General features: G+C 39.5%; 1 protein-coding gene across 2 annotated transcripts in view; it reads left to right on the top strand.

The window, feature by feature from the left end:
- Positions 1 to 20,632, top strand: part of TP53BP2 (tumor protein p53 binding protein 2) — a 49,211-nt gene that overhangs the window by 25,485 nt on the left and 3,094 nt on the right. For both annotated transcript variants that reach the window (XM_069852716.1, XM_069852717.1), the window contains exons 3-17: positions 626 to 739; positions 2,512 to 2,591; positions 3,541 to 3,642; positions 6,302 to 6,476; positions 7,815 to 7,996; positions 8,372 to 8,536; positions 8,884 to 9,121; positions 10,358 to 10,486; positions 10,877 to 11,013; positions 11,787 to 12,276; positions 12,628 to 13,409; positions 15,245 to 15,382; positions 15,977 to 16,110; positions 17,138 to 17,304; positions 20,376 to 20,575. In XM_069852716.1, coding sequence (XP_069708817.1) covers positions 626 to 739; positions 2,512 to 2,591; positions 3,541 to 3,642; positions 6,302 to 6,476; positions 7,815 to 7,996; positions 8,372 to 8,536; positions 8,884 to 9,121; positions 10,358 to 10,486; positions 10,877 to 11,013; positions 11,787 to 12,276; positions 12,628 to 13,409; positions 15,245 to 15,382; positions 15,977 to 16,110; positions 17,138 to 17,304; positions 20,376 to 20,575 — 3,233 coding nt within the window. The remainder of the gene's footprint in view (positions 1 to 625; positions 740 to 2,511; positions 2,592 to 3,540; positions 3,643 to 6,301; positions 6,477 to 7,814; positions 7,997 to 8,371; positions 8,537 to 8,883; positions 9,122 to 10,357; positions 10,487 to 10,876; positions 11,014 to 11,786; positions 12,277 to 12,627; positions 13,410 to 15,244; positions 15,383 to 15,976; positions 16,111 to 17,137; positions 17,305 to 20,375; positions 20,576 to 20,632) is intronic.

Here is a 20,632-nt window from a genome sequence, read left to right as displayed (position 1 = left end):
GCCTCTTCAGGGTATTCAGTGCTTCTGTCTGACCTTGAACACAAGACCTTCAGTCTGGCATTTGATTGCAATCCTTGGGATGCGTTGAGAGAAGAATTCCTCTTCTCTAGAGTTTATCTTTGCATCTTTCTTACTTCCTATTCCAATGACAATTGAGTCTCTGTAGGATTTGGGGCACAGGAGCCCTTGAGGTAGTTAGAAAAGACTGAGAAATAAGTTTCTCTGAGGTACCATGGAAGTGGAGCAAAAGGTATGTCAGGGCATTTCCTGTGATGGTGAACAGGTAGGATAATTTACAAATACAAATCTAAGGCACTAGAGCCGTAAGTTCTAAATTCCATGTTTGCTTCCCCTTGGGCTGCAGTGATGCCTCTTCTTTTCCCTTTGGTGTGGACTTCCAAAGGACTGTGTCTGCTGTTGGTTTAATTTCAGAAGAAAGGACTTGTACAGCGCCTTTCTAAGGGAAAGGTAGAAGTGCCTTAGGTGAGGGCAAGGGTTAAGTGTGCACAGAGCACCTGAGTTAGAACAGGTGTTCAAGTGAAAGATGTAGGACAGATTGTTTTGTTTTGGTATGTGCCTAAGCTACATAGGAATACAATGGTCAACTGGCTCTTTATCTTTTCAGAACGTCCCATAGCTGATAATGAACGGATGCTGGATATTTTGCAGCGCTTTAGAATGCAGAGACGTGAGGTTCATTTCTTTCTTCGTCATGAACACTCTCCCTGCCGGGAGGCAGGTAAGTATTGATCTCTGTTGGTTCATTTGTCTTAAATTTCATTTCGATCCTCAAAGTTAAGGAAACTGCTTGTGTATGTTAGTTATTAATGCTGGTAGTCAGTATGGTATTGCAGCCCTTTTTGGTCTGACCATTATTCTCTTTTATGGACAGAGAATGCTAGTAACACATAACTTCCTTGTTTTCGTGAAGACTTCATCCTTTCTTGCCAGATCTGGGGGCATTAAATCCAGACTGGAACTTTTGCAGTTTTGCTAGAGCTGATCATCACCACAGCATCCGAGGACGTCCTGTGTTAAATATATTAGCCACAGCTAAACATCTAGAGATATGTGACAGTCTCTTCTTTTAAATCTAGTAACCAAACTGTTGTTCAGTAACGTAACTTATTATTTAGGCTTAGGATATTTCACCTGGATAATGCTTTACCAGGGTGATAGACTTTGCATACTTGGCAAAAGATAGATTACTTTGATGTTTCTTCTACAATCTACACATTTATTTTCAGGAGTAGAATTAAATGAACTTTTTAGACAAATTCTCCAAGAACTTAATATCTATGCATTGTAAATCTAAATGTGAAACCTGTAAAGAAAATAACCTGTTGCTTTTCAAGGTTTTTCTGGGCATCCCATACTAATCTCTTTAGTAGAATCCTTAAGACTTCTCCCTTTAAATCAGTCCACGGGATTCTTCTTCCTCCCCGTTTTCTCTTTTTATCCTTGGTAATCTTCCTCAGTACTGGGGATACTGCATTTGTGTTAAGCGACATTGTACCCAGCATATGTTAAATGGCTAAATGTCACTGGATGTTTGAAATATGTAATGAATGAGTACTTGAAAAATTAAAGCTGTGCCATCTCTGTCTAATAAGGACCTTGCAGTGCAGTTTAATTCTCAGGATGTAATTTTTCAAGTCTAGGATGCTAGTAGTGTATTATTGGCATTTTATTGGCCACAGCATTGCTAAACAATATGTTTGAGGAAGAGCAAACGAATAGTGAGAAGCTCTGCAGTTACTCTTGCAGGAATAGTATTTTGAAATGGATTTTAAGTGGGCAAGAAGCTAATGCAGATGGCTTCATCCTGTGGTGCATATATGTCCTATAGGAAAATGAGTGAGCACTTGGTCTTTGGCATCTGAGCATCTTTTGTACATAATTGGATGGAAACATTAAAGTAGAGTTCTACTTATGTAGCATCTTTACTGTGTCAGGAAAAAGACTATGCCTTTAAACCTTGTTGTGCTAATAATCAGCTCTAGGTTAAAGGGTACATCTCTTATAATAGGTCATTAACCTTTAACTATTATTATTCATGTTCTCTGTGACACAGTTGACAAAGGCACACCAGAATATTGTCTAGGTGTTAGTTTTAAGATGTTTTGGTCCAAATGCCTCTCTGAAATAACTAGTATTCTCTTGTCATTTGCATGGGGAACATATGTTTGTAATTATTCAGCTGTAATACAGACTTACAGGCCTGTTGACCGTGGGAGAAAAACTGAAATAGCCTATTGTTGTTTAAACCTTTTTTGTTTGTCTGTTTTCAAACAGTCTTATATCTTAAAATAAAGGTTAACATTTAACAACAACCTCTTCATAAAATATCTTGTCATCAGTTAGGTTTACTTTATTTGTAAAGCATGGGAAGGACAGATGTTCAATGCTAAACCAAAACTCTTTCTCCTTTTGTATTGAATGCTATGTCTAAAGGGATAAAAATCCTAAAATACCTTGTCATCCTTGACTCTCCTGTATTTTTCTGTCTAGGGACTGGACAAAGGTCTCAAGAGTCAGCCTTGAAAAGAAATGGAGTGAAAGTGCCTGGTGATCGAAGAATAGAGAATGGAGTAAGTGCTTGATGCAATGGCCTGTATAGTGAAAATTGAGGCTTCCCTTCCTTTGAAATACCAATGCAAATCCTACCCTGAAAGCTAAGAGACTATATTGGAGAGATTTCTAATGACTGCTCTAAAACAACCACAAAGCCTCTAACAATTATTGCCCTTGATTTCGGCTTGTCAGATGTCTCAGATCCATTGGCTGCCATATCTGTGTTTGCTGTCAGATCATCCATACAAATTTGGTATACTTTACTTTTTGTACTCCCATTGAAAACTTTCTCTTGTTTTCCTTCAATTCACTGATTATTTTCATGTTCAGTTTTGTGTTAGAGATCCCCTAGTTCCAGATTTTAAGTTGAGACCAGTTAGTGTTTCAGTATTGAATTCATTGTCTGTCATTTATTCTTGCTTCAAAAGATATAATTATGGATATAAAATTGAATCTAGATTCAGGAAACATGTGAACAGATAATTAATATAATAACAGTGCTACCCTTGAGGGCGGTGTGGGTTTTTTTTTTTTTTATTCCCTGACTATATTTAAACTTTCTATTTTCTTCAACTTACGTTGAAGTGCTTTGAATTGCAACAATACACCTATGACCACAGATCCATCCTGCTGTGTGCTGAGCATTCTGGGCTCATGATTGGTGCTGAGCTTAATTCAAAAGGGCTCTGAAATGCCTTTTTAAAATGCTGCTGTGATTTTGCTAGAAATACTAACATTTCAAGAGATGTCAGTTTATGTATGTTGCTAGATTGCACTCTGTGTGTATGAGCTTACAACTATTTTTCTACCATGGAAATATGCCATTTCTTTCTAATTATTTTATTGGATACTCAGTTCTTATTTTTTTAAAGACCTTTAGCATGCTTTACTGCAGTAGCTCTGTTGAAATTTGGACAGTCAAATTATAAGTTCTAGACTTGGCATGCTTTGGATTTTCTTTGACAGGTCAGTGCTCCAAGGATGGATATGACGCTAGCTGAACTTCAGGAAATGGCGTCACGGCAGCAGCAGCAAATTGAGGCTCAACAGCAAATGCTGACTAACAAGGTGAGTTTGGAATGAGACCGTTTACAGCCAGGAACAAAGGTAGTAAGTCACATGAGATGGGGGGGAAGGTTGGGGATTGGGTTTTTTTTACCTCTTAAAGATAGGGCTCGATGTCTTTGACTCACTGTTCTTAAATCTTTAGGTAAACCCATGCATATATCCAGCAGTAAAGACAATTAAGATAATGCCAGTGATAGAAGTGAACATATAGCTTACTAAAAGGATAGAACATATAACATTAATATATTGTCATTTGGCCTGGTGGCTCTGCCAGTGCTATTTGTGCTCCATGTGGTGAGCGGCCATTCGTGGCTTTGATCGCTGTACAATGCTTTTGTCTCTGGGTATAATGCTGCCCTCTAATGATATTGTGCTTTCTCCTGATAGAGTTCAATGTGCCTGGTTTCCCAGGGCAGCTGTCTGGAAAAGATGGCATGTATGAGATAAATGTAACTAGGAGGGTGATTTATAAAATGCTCACTGGATGATAACAGAAAAGCTAATTCAGAGTGCTCCTGAATTTTTCAGGGGAAAAAAATACTCTGAATTTGTCTGCAGAATGGTGGCATGAATTTCATATTTGACTTAAATGTTGTTGGTACACGCTGCTTTTGAAAATACCATGGAAAATGCTGCTTTTGGCAGAGAATCATTAAGTGTGAGCCCATCCTGAAGAGTGCTTGGCTGCCTGGGTGGATGAGTTCTCATGCCTTCCAGAATGTGCTCTACCAAGGAAGAAAGCTGGGCTTTTGTGTTGCTACTCTTCCTCTGTCAGCAGCCCTGTCTCCCTCTGCTTTTGAGATAAGCTGGGTTTCTCCCACCCCTTATATATTTAGCATTTTATTCCCTTGGCTTTCAGTAATTGTATTTCAGGGAAGTGCTTCAAAGCGTGTCTTGCTAATGGTTCTGCAGCACCTGCAAAGCGGTACTATGGCCTGTCAGAATAGACAATAAAACTTTATTTCTGTTTTATGGTAAGAACTGGTATGAAGAAGGTGCAACTATAAATGTAAGAAACTGATCAGTCAACCAAGTGTTAAAAGTTTTCACTTGAAGTTTAGCAGCACAGTTAATACCTGTTCTGTCCTGATTAATGTGCTAAGGCATAATGTTATCCTCTTAGTTCCAGATGAGATGTGTTAAATATTAAGAAGCAGCCTAAACTTTCATCACTTTTGTCTGTTTCCCTCATGGGTGATGGTAATAGAGCTTGATCTTATAAATAACACTATAGTCACTATATATATGAAACCAGAAATACAAACATATTTACTGGAAAGGGAGTCATACAAGATTTTTTTATAGATTAAAAGAAGTTTGAGTCTGAATAACTACCCATCAGGTAGGTGTCTGTTGTCTGTGGTTTGAAGGATAGCCTTGTGAGTGTCCCATTGGGAAAGTTTTGCATTTAATATGCCTCTCTCTAACAAACCTGCTTGCCTAGGTGCCCTTCCAATGAGAGGCTTTCCATTGCCTCTTTCCTCCTTTCTGAAATCAGATGCAATACTAAGAACAGATTCTGAGGGGGTAAAAGGCACTTTTTTTTTTTTTAGACATGAGCTATAGTATCTATTTTTTGGTGTTTTCCTGTGTGGGATTGGCTCTAACCTAGCACATAAACTGTAGGTGCTGGATTTTCTCTGGAAGGCAAACTTGCTTTTTGCTCTACTTTTTAACTTTTTTTTTTTTTATTCAAAGTGCACAAGTCACTGTTTCTAAATATGACTGGTAATTTTTTTTGGAAGAAGTGTTGAGTCCTAATGTTAGTCTTGGCTGTAGGTGCTTGTGAAAGTATTAGTAGTTCTCCTACCACTGGAATAACCTACCATCTCGAGAACTGGAAGCCACATGTAATTGTTTTCATAGGTTAGGTGATTTAATGATTTCTTTTAGCTCTAGACGACTGTATATAGAAACTGATAGTGCACTGTTTTACACTCTTGGAGAGGCAAAAGAGTCCTCTCCACTAAGATGATGTCTGTTGTATAAATGGGGGCCAATTTACTGTGAAGGTTACTGTGTCTTGAATCATCCTGTGTTGTGATAGCAGTCATTGCTACCAAGCAGTGGTAGATTTTCAGAGCTTTGGTGCGCGGTAATCCCCCACCTCAAGGAGGTTCTAGTAGATCTATTAAAAGTGCAAAGAGGAATGAAAATGATCAATGGAATTCTATGTAAAGAAAGAATGTCTAATACTCTCCAGCATTACTTAGAGTTGCTTGAAATGTGATGTATGATAGAGTTCTGTAAAGTACCAACAGCATGGGGCAGGTAGAGAGGAAATAAGCTCTGGCATCTGAAGAGCTAAGTAGTGGTTGAATGAACTTGGCAACTGGGGAACATGGATGCTAAAATATTTCTTAGGTTTCAAAGGGTTTTGAGCAATTTCATGAAAGAAATGTTTACCAAGGGCTATTTGACATGGATACCACCTCTGATTCAGTAAGTTCTTGTACTATAGAATGATTGTACCTAGAGGGCTGCGTTGGGACAGAATGGGTGCATTTGCTCTGTTCTTTCAGGCTTCCCTCGATGATCTGGGAAGTCAGGATAGTGGCCTAAAGCTGATCTGAGCTGCTGTGGTGATTGTTTTTGAGTTTTGAGACTGTTCTGTTGGTATCTTATAAGTCCATTAAAAATATGCTTGTCTTGACTGCAGGAACAACGTCTGAAGTTCCTGAAACAGCAGGATCAGCGACAGCAACAGCAAGCTGCTGAACAGGAAAAACTGAAGCGATTAAAGGAAATCGCTGAGAATCAGGAAGCCAAACTTAAGAAAGTGAGAGCACTGAAAGGTCACGTGGAACAAAAAAGGCTCAGCAATGGGAAATTAGGTGAGCTGCTACTTGGAGAAAGTAGCCTATGATTTTTTTATGAAGGGGAGTTCTTGGAACTTTAAATTAGTTTTCAGGGATTTCAGTGATTCAGAGGAGGTATTTGTAGTGTTCTAGGAAATGTTAATCTTGACAATTTCACATCTTGTGTTTATCAAGAACTCCTGAACTACCTAGAACAGAGTATATTTTCTTACTATACTTTAAGATATATCCTATAAGGGCACTCTGTATTTTGAGCCTAACATATCTGCTCTTTAATTAGTGTATTTTTTTTTCCTTACCTGAATAACTTTGTGTGTGACAGTCACTTTTCCCATCCTTGATATTATTACCCTACAAGTTTAGAGTGGATTTCTTGGCCTGTAACAAAGCTTGGCCTGATACCCATGTTGCCTCTTATGCAAGAGGTAACTTAATGGCCAAACTGACCGAAATCCATCTAGAACGTGGCTTGCTATAGTACTAGTTGCGTGCCTGCAGTTCAGCATGTTGTTGCAACATATTAACACATGTTCTTCTGCCTGCTTTTTTATCCTACCTCTACATAGTGTACAGAACTTTTCATTTCCGGCTGGACTCAGATGAAAATATATTGATTTATTAAGACAAATATAGTGTTTTATTAGGAAGCATGGTGCTTTAAAGATAAAGCAAAAGTGTTTTTCTCTGGGGAGAGTACATTTTCTGTTTGGGTTCTGTTGCACAAGGCCATCGGCTTAAAGGAATGGAAGGATGGTAGAGTAACACAAGAACTTGGAGCATGTTTATTTGTTTCCCTGCACCCTCCCCAGCAGGTCTGGTCCTGGTACTTGCTTGAACTCTTACTGGTGCCTTAGACTTTGTTCTATAATGCAACGGTTTTGGCAGTGGGAACAGCTGATGACAGCTGTTTGTAGTAAACGCTAAAAAGCCCTTTAAGTCTGTGTTTTGTCATTGAGTTTCTATGACCTAAATCCAGAGTTTTAATACCATTAATATGCCTTGTGGCTGAGTGACTGCCTTTCTGTGCAATTCAGCATTAAGTGAATTTAGGCTTCTACAGATGAAATTCAGCCTGGTAATGTGGTTTTATTTGTTTCCATACTTCAGGAAGTAAAAAATTTTCTTTTTTCCTCCCCTCCCCATTAGTGCTATAAGTAGACCAAACTCATGTAATTTTGCTAGTGTGTTTGCTTTTACAAGTGCTTCAAGGAAGAGCTGGCTTGACAGGGACTGAGTGTGTGGCATTGCTCCAGAGGCTGGCAGGGTGATTCTGTCCCCTTAACCACTGCCTTGGTAGCAGCCTACGCTCAGCTGTTTCTCAGGGCAGCTATTGTGCTCTCTTGTCCTCTCCAGTGGAGGAGATTGAACAGATGAACAGCCTGTTCCAGCAAAAGCAGCGTGAGCTGGTGCTGGCTGTGTCAAAGGTAGAAGAACTCACCAGGCAACTGGAGATGCTGAAAAACGGCCGAATCGATGGTTACCACGACAACCAGTCAGCTGTAGCTGAGCTTGACCGCTTGTACAAGGAGCTGCAGGTAATGCAAAAATGACTAATGAACCACAACTCTAAGGGCTGAAAGTTAGTTGGGTTGTTTCTTGCCTTGTTGGAAAGAAATCCCATTGCTCCTGACCCTGACAGACCTGTGTGGCTGCCTGCATGCTGAGGATGGAGGGTTAGTTGTACTAGGTTCAAAGCAAAAAGGGGAAGGGGCACCCAGTATTTCTCTTTCTTTTGTGCAAAATTTGCAGACTAACATTTTCTGTGGAGAAACTCTGAGTTTACCAGCATGACTTGACTTTTTAGAAGGCATTCCTCTTTGTAACTGTTTCCTGTCCCCCATCTTAAAGTCAATTTGTTTTGATTTTTGTTTTCCCCTCCTCCCCCCACTTTGCTTTGTGGATTTATTCAGTTGAGGAACAAACTGAACCAGGAGCAGAATGCCAAGCTGCAGCAACAGAGGGAGTGTTTGAACAAGCGCAACTCGGAGGTGGCAGTCATGGATAAGCGTGTTAATGAGCTGCGAGAGCGCCTGTGGAAGAAAAAGGCAGCTCTGCAACAGAAAGAGAATGTACCAGTAAGTGTGGGGTATTTAGCAACAAAAGTAATAGTTTTTTGGTGCTCCATACGGTCTGAAGTAAGAACTTGCTTGTGGGGAGGGTTACTCGGATGCTAGGTGTTGTATTTATCCATCCATGGTGGAATTCTTAAGTTATTAAAGTACTTTTCATGGTATATGGTTGTTAACCTACTTACTCTTTATGGACAAGAATGTGTTTTTTTTGCTGTTACTAGCTCATGTTTACATCACTTAAATACTGGAGTATCACTTTGTTTGTTTAATCCGTTTTTAACTTCAATTTCAAACTCTGATGGATGTATACTGAAACATAATATTCCTTATATTTCTCCCTGTCCCCCAAGGTTTCTTCAGATGGGAATTTACAACAGCCAGTGGCTTCTGCTCCAAGTCGGGTGGCAGCAGTAGGTCCTTATATCCAGTCCTCTACTATGCCACGTATTGCTTCTAGACCTGAGCTTTTGGTGAAACCAGCATTTTCAGATGGGACACAAGCTTTGCAGGTACCTGATGGTCCACTAAAAACACAAACTCTGCCCAACATGAGAGCTGGCAGCAGTTCACAAACTAAAGCTCCTGCAGGTAATGGCTTACAGTGAATATTTCTTCTCTAGAAATGTTTGTTTTCTTATCTACTAGCTCTGCATTTATTTTTTTTTTTTTTGTAAAGCACAGTATGATTTGAGATGTCAGTCTTACTACTTGCAGTCTTCCTGGCCCTATTAATAAGCAATGAGGTTATGAAATTCAGTGTGTTATAAATTAGGCCTCTTAGTGAGCAGTTTGAGTTGTTACACAGCATAGAGTATAGGAGGATTTTTCTGTAAGCTAGCTATTTATTTGTTTTAAATAGTACTAAAAACTGAACAACAGTGTTTCAGTTTCTAGAGGCAGTTTTAGGATATACATGCTAACAAACTGGTGCGTGGACATATGAACTAGCAAAACCAAGTTTTCTGATAGTGCATTTTGGAAGTGATGCATGGAAAGGATTAACCCAAATTACAAGAGATGTTATAAAGGAGGCAGTTGACGCTATCTCAGAAACAGCAATAAACTTGCTGACATTTTGGTGGTGTAGGAGAGACACAAGTCCAACACCTGACAGGAAGCTTGGCCTCTTCTCCTTGGAGTGTTAATGAAGATTTGTGTGGCTTCGCTCTGTGGCTTTCTTCTGTTCAGCTCTGTGAGAGCAGAGTCTAGAGAAACTGGAGAGCTGCAAATCTCTCTTGTGCTGTCTTGAGAGAAGAAGACTCACTTTTCAGCTGGGAGACAAGAGAAACACTGCTCTTCCTAAAAGGAAAAAAAAAAAGGAGGCTGAGCTTGTAGGATTTCTATTTATTTTTTATCTTCCTCCCTCCATCTCCAGTTCTGGCAGATATTAATAAAGTAGCCATGGCATGAAAACAGTTCAGGTGTCTCTTGCTGAACTGTAGAATGGGTGACTCTTACATTTAATCTGATTTGCAGATCCTAAAACTACTGGAGTGGAATTTTATCTCTGTTCTGTACAGAATTTGAGTGTTTGCCATAGGAATGTCTGGTGGTGCACTGTTGGAACTAAAACATCGCTCCTTACTTTTTAGCATTTGGGCAAAATTGCTTTCCTGTTGCTTTGATAGTTGTTTCTGAGCTTGATTTTGCATTCTCATTAGTTTTTTGTTGATTTGCTTGTTTTATAAAGTGATAGGTATTACTTTAACCTGGATATACTTGTACACTGTCTAGACTTGACTCATCAAAGGTAGCTTTTCGTAAAAGTCAGTCAATAAAAAGATTATTTTAGTTTAATCATGTGTTCTACTTTTTCTCTTCTAGGTTCTGTGATTCCCAGTGCAAAATCTTCCTCATCTGCTACTGATTGGAGTGGTTCAAATCCAGACAATCATATTAGTCAAGTATCAGCCTTGACTTCAGGAAAAGGGATTGTGACCAGTGAAGGACAAGGTATGCTCTTGGCTAATCTTAAAATATAGAGGATCTAGTTAATGAAATCTCTTCTGAATGCTTCAGTAAACATGTAGAATTCATCTGAGAGCACAAAAAATAAATCAAAGAGTATCACCACGTGTGCTTTAGGGTGGTGTTGGGTTTTCTTTTTTTTTTTTTTTTATAATAACTCATTTCAGGTAGTGAAGCAGATCCTAATGCCTTCATACATGCTCCTGTTCAGTTTGCAAGATACAGCATTTGGCAGGCCCTTGGGCCCTTAGCACAGGGGTAGGATGGATACAAAAAGCATCCCTTGCATACACTGTCTTGAATATTGCACAGAACAGGATTCTTATTCCTGCAGTTGTGTTGTCCATTTTAAAAGACTTCTCTCCCTAATAACAGCTGAAGGAGAAACTTTTTTACGAGACAAAGAGAAGAAGGTGCGTCCATTTTCAATGTTTGATTCTGTGGACCAGTCTGCTGGGCTTGGCACACTTAGAAAGAATCAGAGCAGCGAAGATCTCCTTCGAGAAGCACAGGTATGCAGGAAGCTCAAACCACTGCATTCCATCTGACAGGGATTAATACATAGCTTTTCAAATATTGTTGCCAGGAAATTCCTTGAAAAATGCTTAGGTTGTCTTTTAAAAGACTTCTGAAGAAAAATGCCTTTTAGGCTTTTAATTACTCAATTTAGGCTTTTAGTTACTCAAAATCATTCTCTACAATCACTATGATGAAAATCCATGTTTTGACTAAATACATAAAGATGGCTGTTACTTTTACTATGTGTATATTTTCCCCTCAGATTGCACAGAGACATTTGCATGAGGTTTTTAAAATCATTTACATGCTTGTTTCACTGTTTAATGCAGCGTCGTCCTTCAGATGTTTGATTGCAGCAAGACTTCCCACCTAAATCTTGCAAAGAGGGCATGATTTGATCAAGTAGGGGTGAAGTGACATGGCAGAACTGGGAACGACAAGTGCTTCACTGGAAAATAAGCTTCTTGCCTACAGATGCTAAGTGTCTCTGCTATCTCTAGAGAAATTACTGTGCCCTCCCATTGCTTGATATTTTAAACATAGCTGCTACAGAAAGAATTAAAGAGAATGGGGTCAAAATATAGACAACTATGATGATAAAATGTTTCAAAGTCTCTTCCTCTTTCCAGTGATGCTGTAAACAGTATTGCAGCAACAGTAGAAATACTAGATACTGTGTCATTCTTCGAGGATCTTGGGTCCTTCACAATAGAGATCCTAAACCGTGTCTTGCTGTTTAATCTTAATTGACTTTTTTGTCTTTCAGACAGCCAATAAAAATGTAACAAAGGTGCCACCACCTGTCCCCACTAAGCCAAAACAGATAAACTTGCCTTACTTTGGTCAAGCCAGTCATCTGCAACCTTGTGATACTAAGCTGGATGGAAACCTGCAGAAGCTGCCTTTGGCTGTTGTAACTATGGGAAACAAACAAAACCCAGTGGCACAGCAGCCTTCCCATCCTTCTCAGCAGGTACAGCAAAGAATTTCTGTACCTCATGCAGGTCCTTCATCTACCCAGGACCAAATTCTTCCCTCCTCCAAACAGGAGAGCCCCCCAGCGGCAGCTGTGAGGCCTTTTACCCCTCAGCCGTCCAAAGAGACCTCACTCCCACCTTTTCGAAAGCCTCAAACTGTGGCTGCGAGTTCAATTTATAGCATGTATACACAACAACAGACTCCTGGGAAGAACTTTCAGCAGGCAGTGCAGAGTGTGTTGACGAGGGCACAGACCAGAGGACCACACTTCCCAAGCGGTAAGCATGTGGCTCTCTACCTCTTTTCTGTCTTTGTAAGCCTCAGATAGATGTACTTTCCACCTGATCCATGGGCATAAAGCTCTTCCTCAGGAGAATTAAGCAGGCTAGTGTAGCTGTAAGAATCTTAAGTGGATCTTACACACTATACATCAGTGTTGACAAAAAGTGAAGGATGTGTCAAGATAACTAATAGTAAATCTGGTTACCAGATTAATTCTGTTCAGTTAATCAAGTTATTCTGGCTCTTTGCCCTATGTCAGTGAATGAGGTTGCATGTTCTTTTTTTAAGGTTTGCTGATAGAATATTCACATTTGTTTTTTTCCCCACCTCTCTGAAATGCTCCACAGTGTATGGCAAGCCTGTGATGGCAGGAGCTGGTGTACAGAATCAGATGCCACAGATGGAGAACGTCTACTCAAACCTCCAAGGAAAGCCAGGCAGTCCTGAGCCCGAGATGGAAACAGCATCCTCTGCTCATGAGAACCATGAAACAGAGCGAATACCCCGTCCCCTTAGCCCAACCAAATTGCTGCCTTTCTTATCCAATCCGTACCGCAACCAGAGTGATGCTGATCTGGAAGCACTACGCAAAAAACTGTCCAATGCACCCAGACCACTGAAGAAACGTAGCTCCATTACAGAACCAGAAGGGCCTAATGGCCCCAATATTCAGAAGCTGTTGTATCAGAGGACCACTCTAGCTGCAATGGAGACTATCTCTGCTCCATCTCATCCCTCCAAACAGACAGCATCAGCTGCCAGTCCTGAAAGTCCAGCAGAAATCCCAAATCCTTATCTAAATACAGAATCTGAAAAAGAAAAAGCTGTTTCTATGCCAGAACTGGCCATTGCTGAGGAAGCAGAAGACACACCAGCAGATCAGAGTGAAGCTGTTCTTCCCTCCATAGCTTTGGACACTGTACCTGAGGGAGTGTCAGATGGTGATGAACTCATGCAGCCGAAAATGGAAGAACCAAGCCTAGAAGCTTCACTGCCACTAGAAGTATATATGGAAGAATATCCTCCATACCCACCACCTCCCTATCCATCAGGGGAACCAGAGAGTTTGGGGGAGGACTCATTTAATATGAGGCCTCCTGAAGTTACTGGACAGTTTTCCTTGCCTCCTGTAAGTATTAGTTAGCCTGCAAACTTGGTTGCTCTTCCAATAAGTTATCCCAAGCTCTGCCATAAATCCTGTGTGTTGTGTTGTAGAGCAGATATGGGAGAACAGTCGCACAAATGGGCTAGAAGTCCCTCTGTGGTTATCTGTTCTCTTTGTGTGATGCTCTTGTCTTTAGAGTGAATGACAGTAATGAAAAGCCTCTTCTGTCTCTAGAATTAATGATACAATGAAGAGTTTCAAATGGAATTTGATACTCATAGTAAAACTTTTCTGGGCTTTAAAGAACATTCCTTATAGAAGTTTGCCTATTACATCCAAACTGTACTTTCTCCTTAAGAGAAATTAGTTCTTTGGGGGTTTTTTTGAGGCACAGATACAGATTTCACAAGCATTTTCTAGTGTTGCTGATATGAGATGGAAACTCATCTTAATCTCAATTGCATTTGTTTATCTGAAAGTGCAAGAAACTTCTTGAAAACAAACTTCTTTACTTTCTGCTTTAAAAACTCGTTTGTAAAGATGAACTGCTTGTACTTATTCAGCTAAAATATTTTTGAGGTTTTCCTTTGGAACCTGATTTAACATCAGTCGGTTCTCTAGTTGTATCAAAATGGACTCCTTTTAGACTAATGGTAGGCAGCATTTTACCATCTTGTTTGTGTTGGAAGTTTGTATCTGTGTGTGTGGAATGGTGTTATGTCACTGTTGTAGAACAGAAATGCTTACTTCTCTCAGTTCCTCAGAGTTTCTTTAAAAACTATCATGAACAGAATTTTAATAACTTGATACATGAAGTTGTGTTTCCTCCACCACTTCAGTGCAGAGAGGTTAAAAGCTTTAAATGTGCTTTTTAACCTTGTAATTTTTGCATGGAATAGTCATTGCATGCTTTCACGCTTTAAAGACTTTGTCCTTGCTCCCTTTTACAAGGAACCTTCAGGGGTAGGATTTCCTTAATTGTAAGAACTCATTTTTGGTTGGTTTTGGAATAATTCTGCAATGCTGAGAAGAAATCTGTCTAGCTTCCTGATTGCATATTTAAATATTTGGATTGTGCTGACAGGCTCTTTCTTCAAAAAGTGTGTACTTTGGATATTATGTATAAACCAACAGGCAAGAGTATTTTCTGGGAATCTCTTCTTATATCTTATCTTCACATGAGTAATTTCTATTCATCTTTGCTTGGACATCTGTCAGAAGTTTACATACCCTTATGAATAGCGTTCATTGCTGCTGCACAGCCAGCTGGGGAGAGCGCTGAGCTAATGCCTGTGTATTCTCTAAGGGAAAGAGTACAAACTCAGTTATAGAAATACTTGGCTTCCAGTATCACAGGAAGTGTCTAAAGCATTTCTACATTTGGTTCTCTATTCTTTGCAAAGCCATTTTCCCCAGCTGTTTATGTTCTGCTAACCTCTGTTAAGCTTAGGAAAATGTTAGGAACTTAATATTGGTGCTTAGTGTACTTTGGAGTGTACTACATGGTTTATGTAATGGGTTTGACAGCTAATGCTAAAATGGTCTGCATTAAAAATATAGGCATTTTTCTTTTCCTGTTCTTCAGGGATTTGGGGGCTTTATTATTTTGTTGATGTGTTTGATCAAGGTGACTGCTGTATTTGAGTTAAATAGTTTCCTTGTCTAAAGAGAAAGGCAAAGATCTTTCATAACTTGCCTACTGTATTAGTAATGTGTTGGGGAATTGGTAGGAAATAGTCTAGATTTCATATTAAATATGCCTTAATTGGTCATTTCTGCTGTCACTTCCAAATAAGCCATTCTGCATACTTGTTCTTCTTGGTGGAAAAAATGCCTGAAACTTTTGTTACTTTTCACAGGGAAAGAGGACAAACTTGCGTAAAACTGGCTCTGAGAGAATTGGGCATGGAATGAGAGTGAAATTCAATCCCCTTGCATTGCTTCTGGATTCATCTTTGGAGGGAGAGTTTGACCTCGTGCAGAGAATAATTTATGAGGTAGAAATGCTAATTTTTAAGAGAAGGAATAGCAGTCCTGGCTCAAACTGGGAAGTTGCAGCTTTTCTGGACTGGGGAAGCAAAGATAATAGTGCAAACCTAGAAATGCCCTTCAGGAGATAAAGTCTAAGAGGACATGGTTACTTAGAGGCTGATTTTAATAATGTTAAATCCACACTGACTGTAACAACAAGTCTGTAAATTTGCAGGACAACTTTTTCCTCATTTCTCACGTAGTATTTCATTCCTATCTGGCATGTTATCGGATAATTTGATAAGCAAAATCCATGTGAATTTTACTTAGTTAAATGGGCAAATGTCAGAAATGTGTTATAAATGCTTTAAATAAGTTATCAAGATACTACTTCTCTGAAGGATTTTGGGTCCTCACTATTAAAAGGAGGTTGCCAGCTTATTTGATTCTTCTTATGGGGTTTGTTACTGCTGTCTTTGTCTGTTGCTCATGTCCTTCATAGAAATGTGGCTCAAAATCATATTTCAGAATAAGACAACTCGTTTTTTATGTATGTGAAGAGATGTTTATTGTGGAGAGTTACACCAGAATGTGAATGGCTCCTTTATTTGGCTGAATAGGTTGAAGATCCTAGCATGCCCAACGATGAAGGGATCACTGCACTGCACAACGCCGTGTGTGCCGGGCACACAGAAATCGTAAAGTTCTTGGTGCAGTTTGGTGTGAACGTGAATGCTGCAGATAGTGATGGATGGTAAGACTTTCTTTTAAATGGTACCTTACAGATACTGTCCATAACAGAGTTGTGTCCTGGGGACTTCTACAGATCCCTCGAAGTCCCTCACTTTTAGAGCTGGCAATGACTTTTGCACAGTAGAGAAACAGTAGTTGTGTCAGGGACATCATATGGGAATGCACAGAGGAGAAAATAGGCAAATTATACTAATGTTCCCTGTATGGAAAAACTGTATGTCTGAGGCCCGAGTAGGGTGGATACAGTTGTCAGAAAATTGCTCTGTTTCTTTGAGATATTGAAGACAGTTTGCGCATAATGAGCCATTTGCTGAAATTCCTGATATCCTCTTGTTGAGACAACCTATAGCTTACACATGCTTTGGGTAGTATCTAGCCCTGCACACTCTCAATTCTTCATTCAATACTCAGGCAACTTAAAACAAAGCAGAAACTCACAATGTACAAACTAGGCTTGCAAACTGATAATAAGTTAAAAATCCTTCTTGTAGGTAGCTAGGGAGCTTATTTACAAAAGGCTGATATGGGAGGCAGTGATTTTACTATTATTTCTGCCTGTAACAGAAGTGTCTGAGGCTTGAGACTGAGTAAAGGTGCTTGTGATCACCCAGCTGAAGTAGGTACCCCAATTACCTGCACTCGTCGCCAAGTCAAAGTCTTGAAGTAATTGTCTAAATTGTAAAAGGCATTGTGTCAGGAGGATTTCTGAGTATGTTTTTTAATATTGATTTATTTTTAAATAAAATAACCTAATTAAAGTTCTTAAAATGTTAATGGATTATAAAGAGGAAGCATAGCTAGAGATTCACATGGAAACACAGCTTTAGGGCTCAAGCAGCTCTTGGTAACTCCTGTTGTCTGTGAAAAACAATTGAACTTGACATCCTGGGTTAAGTGCTTCTGGTAGGAAGCCTTCAACAATGCAGTACTGATTGCTGGAGGTCACTCATGGAAGTTGTTCTCTCCCATGGGCATTGATATGAACATATCAAGTATAAGTAACGCATCATCTTTTTCTTGGCTTGCAGGACCCCATTACACTGTGCAGCATCTTGCAATAACGTGCAGGTATGCAAGTTCTTGGTAGAGTCAGGTGCAGCTGTATTTGCGATGACCTACAGTGACATGCAGACTGCTGCTGACAAGTGTGAGGAAATGGAGGAAGGCTACACACAGTGCTCTCAGTTCTTATATGGTAGGTGATGAGGACTGATTTCTAGAGTGTGCTAGGGACTCACCTGGCGCTTTTGGTATGTTTTTGGATGAGGAATGGTAAGTTGCACACCAGGTTATGTGCCTATGCCTTGAGTTTCTCTTGGAAAGAGGTTTTAGCCAGCTTCTTGTGACATAATGATGTCTGTCAAGACTAGCTTCATTAATATTCAACTTGTAGACAAGACCTGCACAGGAAAAGTTTTTCCTACATTAAAGACCTTGAAATTAGATAAGCCATGTGCATTGACAAACACGTTAGTGTGAGACAACGATTAGGTGAATCTTAGCATGTAAGTATTTTTACATAAAACCGAAAGTGGTATGGATATCTCAGTAGGCAGTTCATATCTACTACCTGGTTTCTTTAAATGAGGAATATTTCCTGGTGTGTGCTTTGGAGACAAGAAAGGTATTGCCAAGTTTCTGCCTTAAAAAGGAGATTAGTAAGCACCGAGTTTTATTTTTCTTTCTGGCCTTATTCTTCTCTTGTGTTTAAAAAGAAATAACATTAAATTTAGATTTTATTCAAATAGTAGGACTACAGGGAAACTATCTTTTAACAGAGAGAATGAATTCCCCATAGGGTATGATGAGTGTTAATCAATGAGTTTTAAAATTATTTACTGTGTATCTGGTATGTAGGGAGGCTTTAAATTTCTTTTCTGTATGTTTTGTATGTAGTTCTTGTCCCCTTGACATCTACCAGCTGGAGTGTTGGCTATCTACAAGAATGTGGAGTAACAACAGCGTAATGCATTGTAAAAATGTGTTGCACAAAAAATTGTAGTGCTGCCTTTCTGTTTTTGTTGAGCATTTGAGATCTAAGTCTCTGTAAATTGCTCAGCCAGCATATTTCAAAATAGTCTTTCCAACTGTCCTCACTAAGCTTGAAAACAGTATCTCTTGGTGCCAAGTATATAGGCTTCCTCCCTTTAGAGGGTAAACTATTTAACTAGTGTCGAAATCTGTAGGCTAACCAGAATTCCATTCAGTTTTCTATCCAGACTCAACTGCAAATGCCCAAGGAAGATTGTAGGAATAGATCAAAACTAATAATACTTGTCCAAATTTTCTTCCTGGTTTCAACTCCTGAGTTAAGAGATCATATCTTTGTGTTGAATAGGTCCTGAGATATTTCTTTCAGGAATTTATGTAATTCTTCAAATTAAGGTAGGCAGTCCACAAGATCCTGTGGGGAGGAGAGCCATGATTCTATTATATACAGCACTAATAAACACATTCTTTTTGTTTGTGTGGCTTTTTGGGCCCACCATCTGGTGATCTCACTTGATATTGTAGGGTTTGGGACTTTTTTTGTATGTGTGTTATGAGATACTTTTCAATAGGTACTGAAAGGACTGTAAGTCTTTGCCTTATTGCCAGCTTTTCCAAATTGAAAACACTGAAACTAAGGTATCTCTTGATACATTGGCTGTTCAGCTATCGAATTTTCATATTGTTCATTAGGTATTAATCCGACAGCTAAGACTTTCTGGTTGCCTGTAGTTACAGCAGGAAATAAATTCACTGACTAAATCTTTTTTCTTGCTATAAAAAACTTGAGATGTGTATCTGTGTTTCCAGAACAGAACTGCATTATAACCTGGCCCCCTAAACTTGTCTGTAAGGTGAGAACCTTGGTGTACTCAATTGCTTCACCTAATCCCTTTTTTTGCTGTAAAGGTTAACACAATATTGAATACCATCAACAAGTGCAGGTAGTTTTAAATAAAACTGCTAGTCCTTTACCACTTAGGCAGCATCAGGCTTGTCATTTAATATGTAGGTAATTTTTCACTTCTTAAGTTTTAACGCCTATACTGTCTCTTAAGAGCATGTTTGCGCTGTTGCCCTGACGTGACTGTTAATACTTTTAGAAGACCAGATCCATTGTTTAAATCTCCTTTGTCTACTTTGATGTTCAGTGCTCAGTCCACACGGGTGCAGAGCACAGCTTTTGCCTAACCTTTTAATCATACCAAATGCAAAGCAAGGTTTCTCTGAGGAGAACTAAACATGCAGTGGAAGTAATTTAATTGTGCGTGATGAGCTGGTATGCAGAAATAGAGCTTGATTTGAGCAGATATTCCTTAATTCATTAATGACATAGGTAAGAATCCTATACAGTAGGTTGTAATAGGTAGGAGATGGAAACTGCAAGTTTTGCAATACGATGTTCAGTAAACAATTTGCTCCTGGCAACACCAAAACCAAACAAAACCCCTACTAGGATTCAGCATTTTAAAATGGAATAATTACCTAAAAGAAAGTTTGGATCCATTTTGCTGCTTGGAAGCTGAGGACTGTGTACCAGAAAGAACAGCATTTCATCTTTGGCTACAGCTGTAAAATGAGTAAGTTCTAAATAACGTCTGCAAGGCATAAGCATGTACTCCAGAACACTTTGGTCCAGAAGCAATGTGACAGAATTGCGTTTCTCAAGTCAGTGCTTAAAAAAATGATTGTAGTGGCAGAAATTAAGAACTGCTGAGATAAGGGCTTGAGTTAACTGAAGGCAGCCAGTGGGTAGCAGACAAATCTTTCAGGTATTGGTCTGAGAAGCAATGTGGTTTAAAGTTTTGAAATACAGTGGCGTGGGTGGCAAATGACGCCTCAAGCATCAAAATGACGGTGGTGGTCAGCATAAGTAGGTATTGCTATCTCCTTTTGACAAAAAGAGATTTCCAGTGAACTAAGAGTAGAAACAAGTGCTTCTTGCTCATCACTTAATTGCAGGAAGTATGAGGCTTGGATATACTGGCCTAAGAATATAAATTTTGATCAACTGGTGCTCCTTTCCCCATTTACCTTGTATTTTTTGCAACACATATATGGAAGGAATCTGTCTGCTGTGTGCAGGACTGACTTTCAGTAGGCTGATGACAACAAGGTGCTCGGCGTGATAGCAACTAAGGTGTGTTGATTTGGGTGGTTTTTTGTTTTTTTTTTTCATTTCCCTGGACTGCTCTCCAATGGGAGTGCAGCAGTCTTTCCAACTTTGCCTTTTTTTTTGTCTTTTTACTTAGCTGCTCTGTGTTTTTAATGTTGCAGGAGTCCAGGAGAAAATGGGGATAATGAACAAAGGAGTGATATATGGACTCTGGGATTATGAGGCTCAGAATGATGATGAGCTCTCAATGAAAGAGGGAGACTGCATGACAATCCTGCGTCGGGAAGATGAAGATGAAATTGAGTGGTGGTGGGCACGTCTGAATGACAAGGAAGGCTATGTTCCACGCAACCTGCTAGGGGTAAGTCTTTGGTATTTTCAGAGTCAAAAAACCTCACCGCACTATGTGGAGTATCCA

The sequence above is a fragment of the Phaenicophaeus curvirostris genome, chromosome 2, assembly GCF_032191515.1.
Source record: "Phaenicophaeus curvirostris isolate KB17595 chromosome 2, BPBGC_Pcur_1.0, whole genome shotgun sequence".
NCBI lineage: Eukaryota > Metazoa > Chordata > Aves > Cuculiformes > Cuculidae > Phaenicophaeus > Phaenicophaeus curvirostris.
The sequence above is the reverse complement of the archived record's forward strand: the minus strand, read 5'-3'. Positions and strand labels throughout refer to the sequence as shown.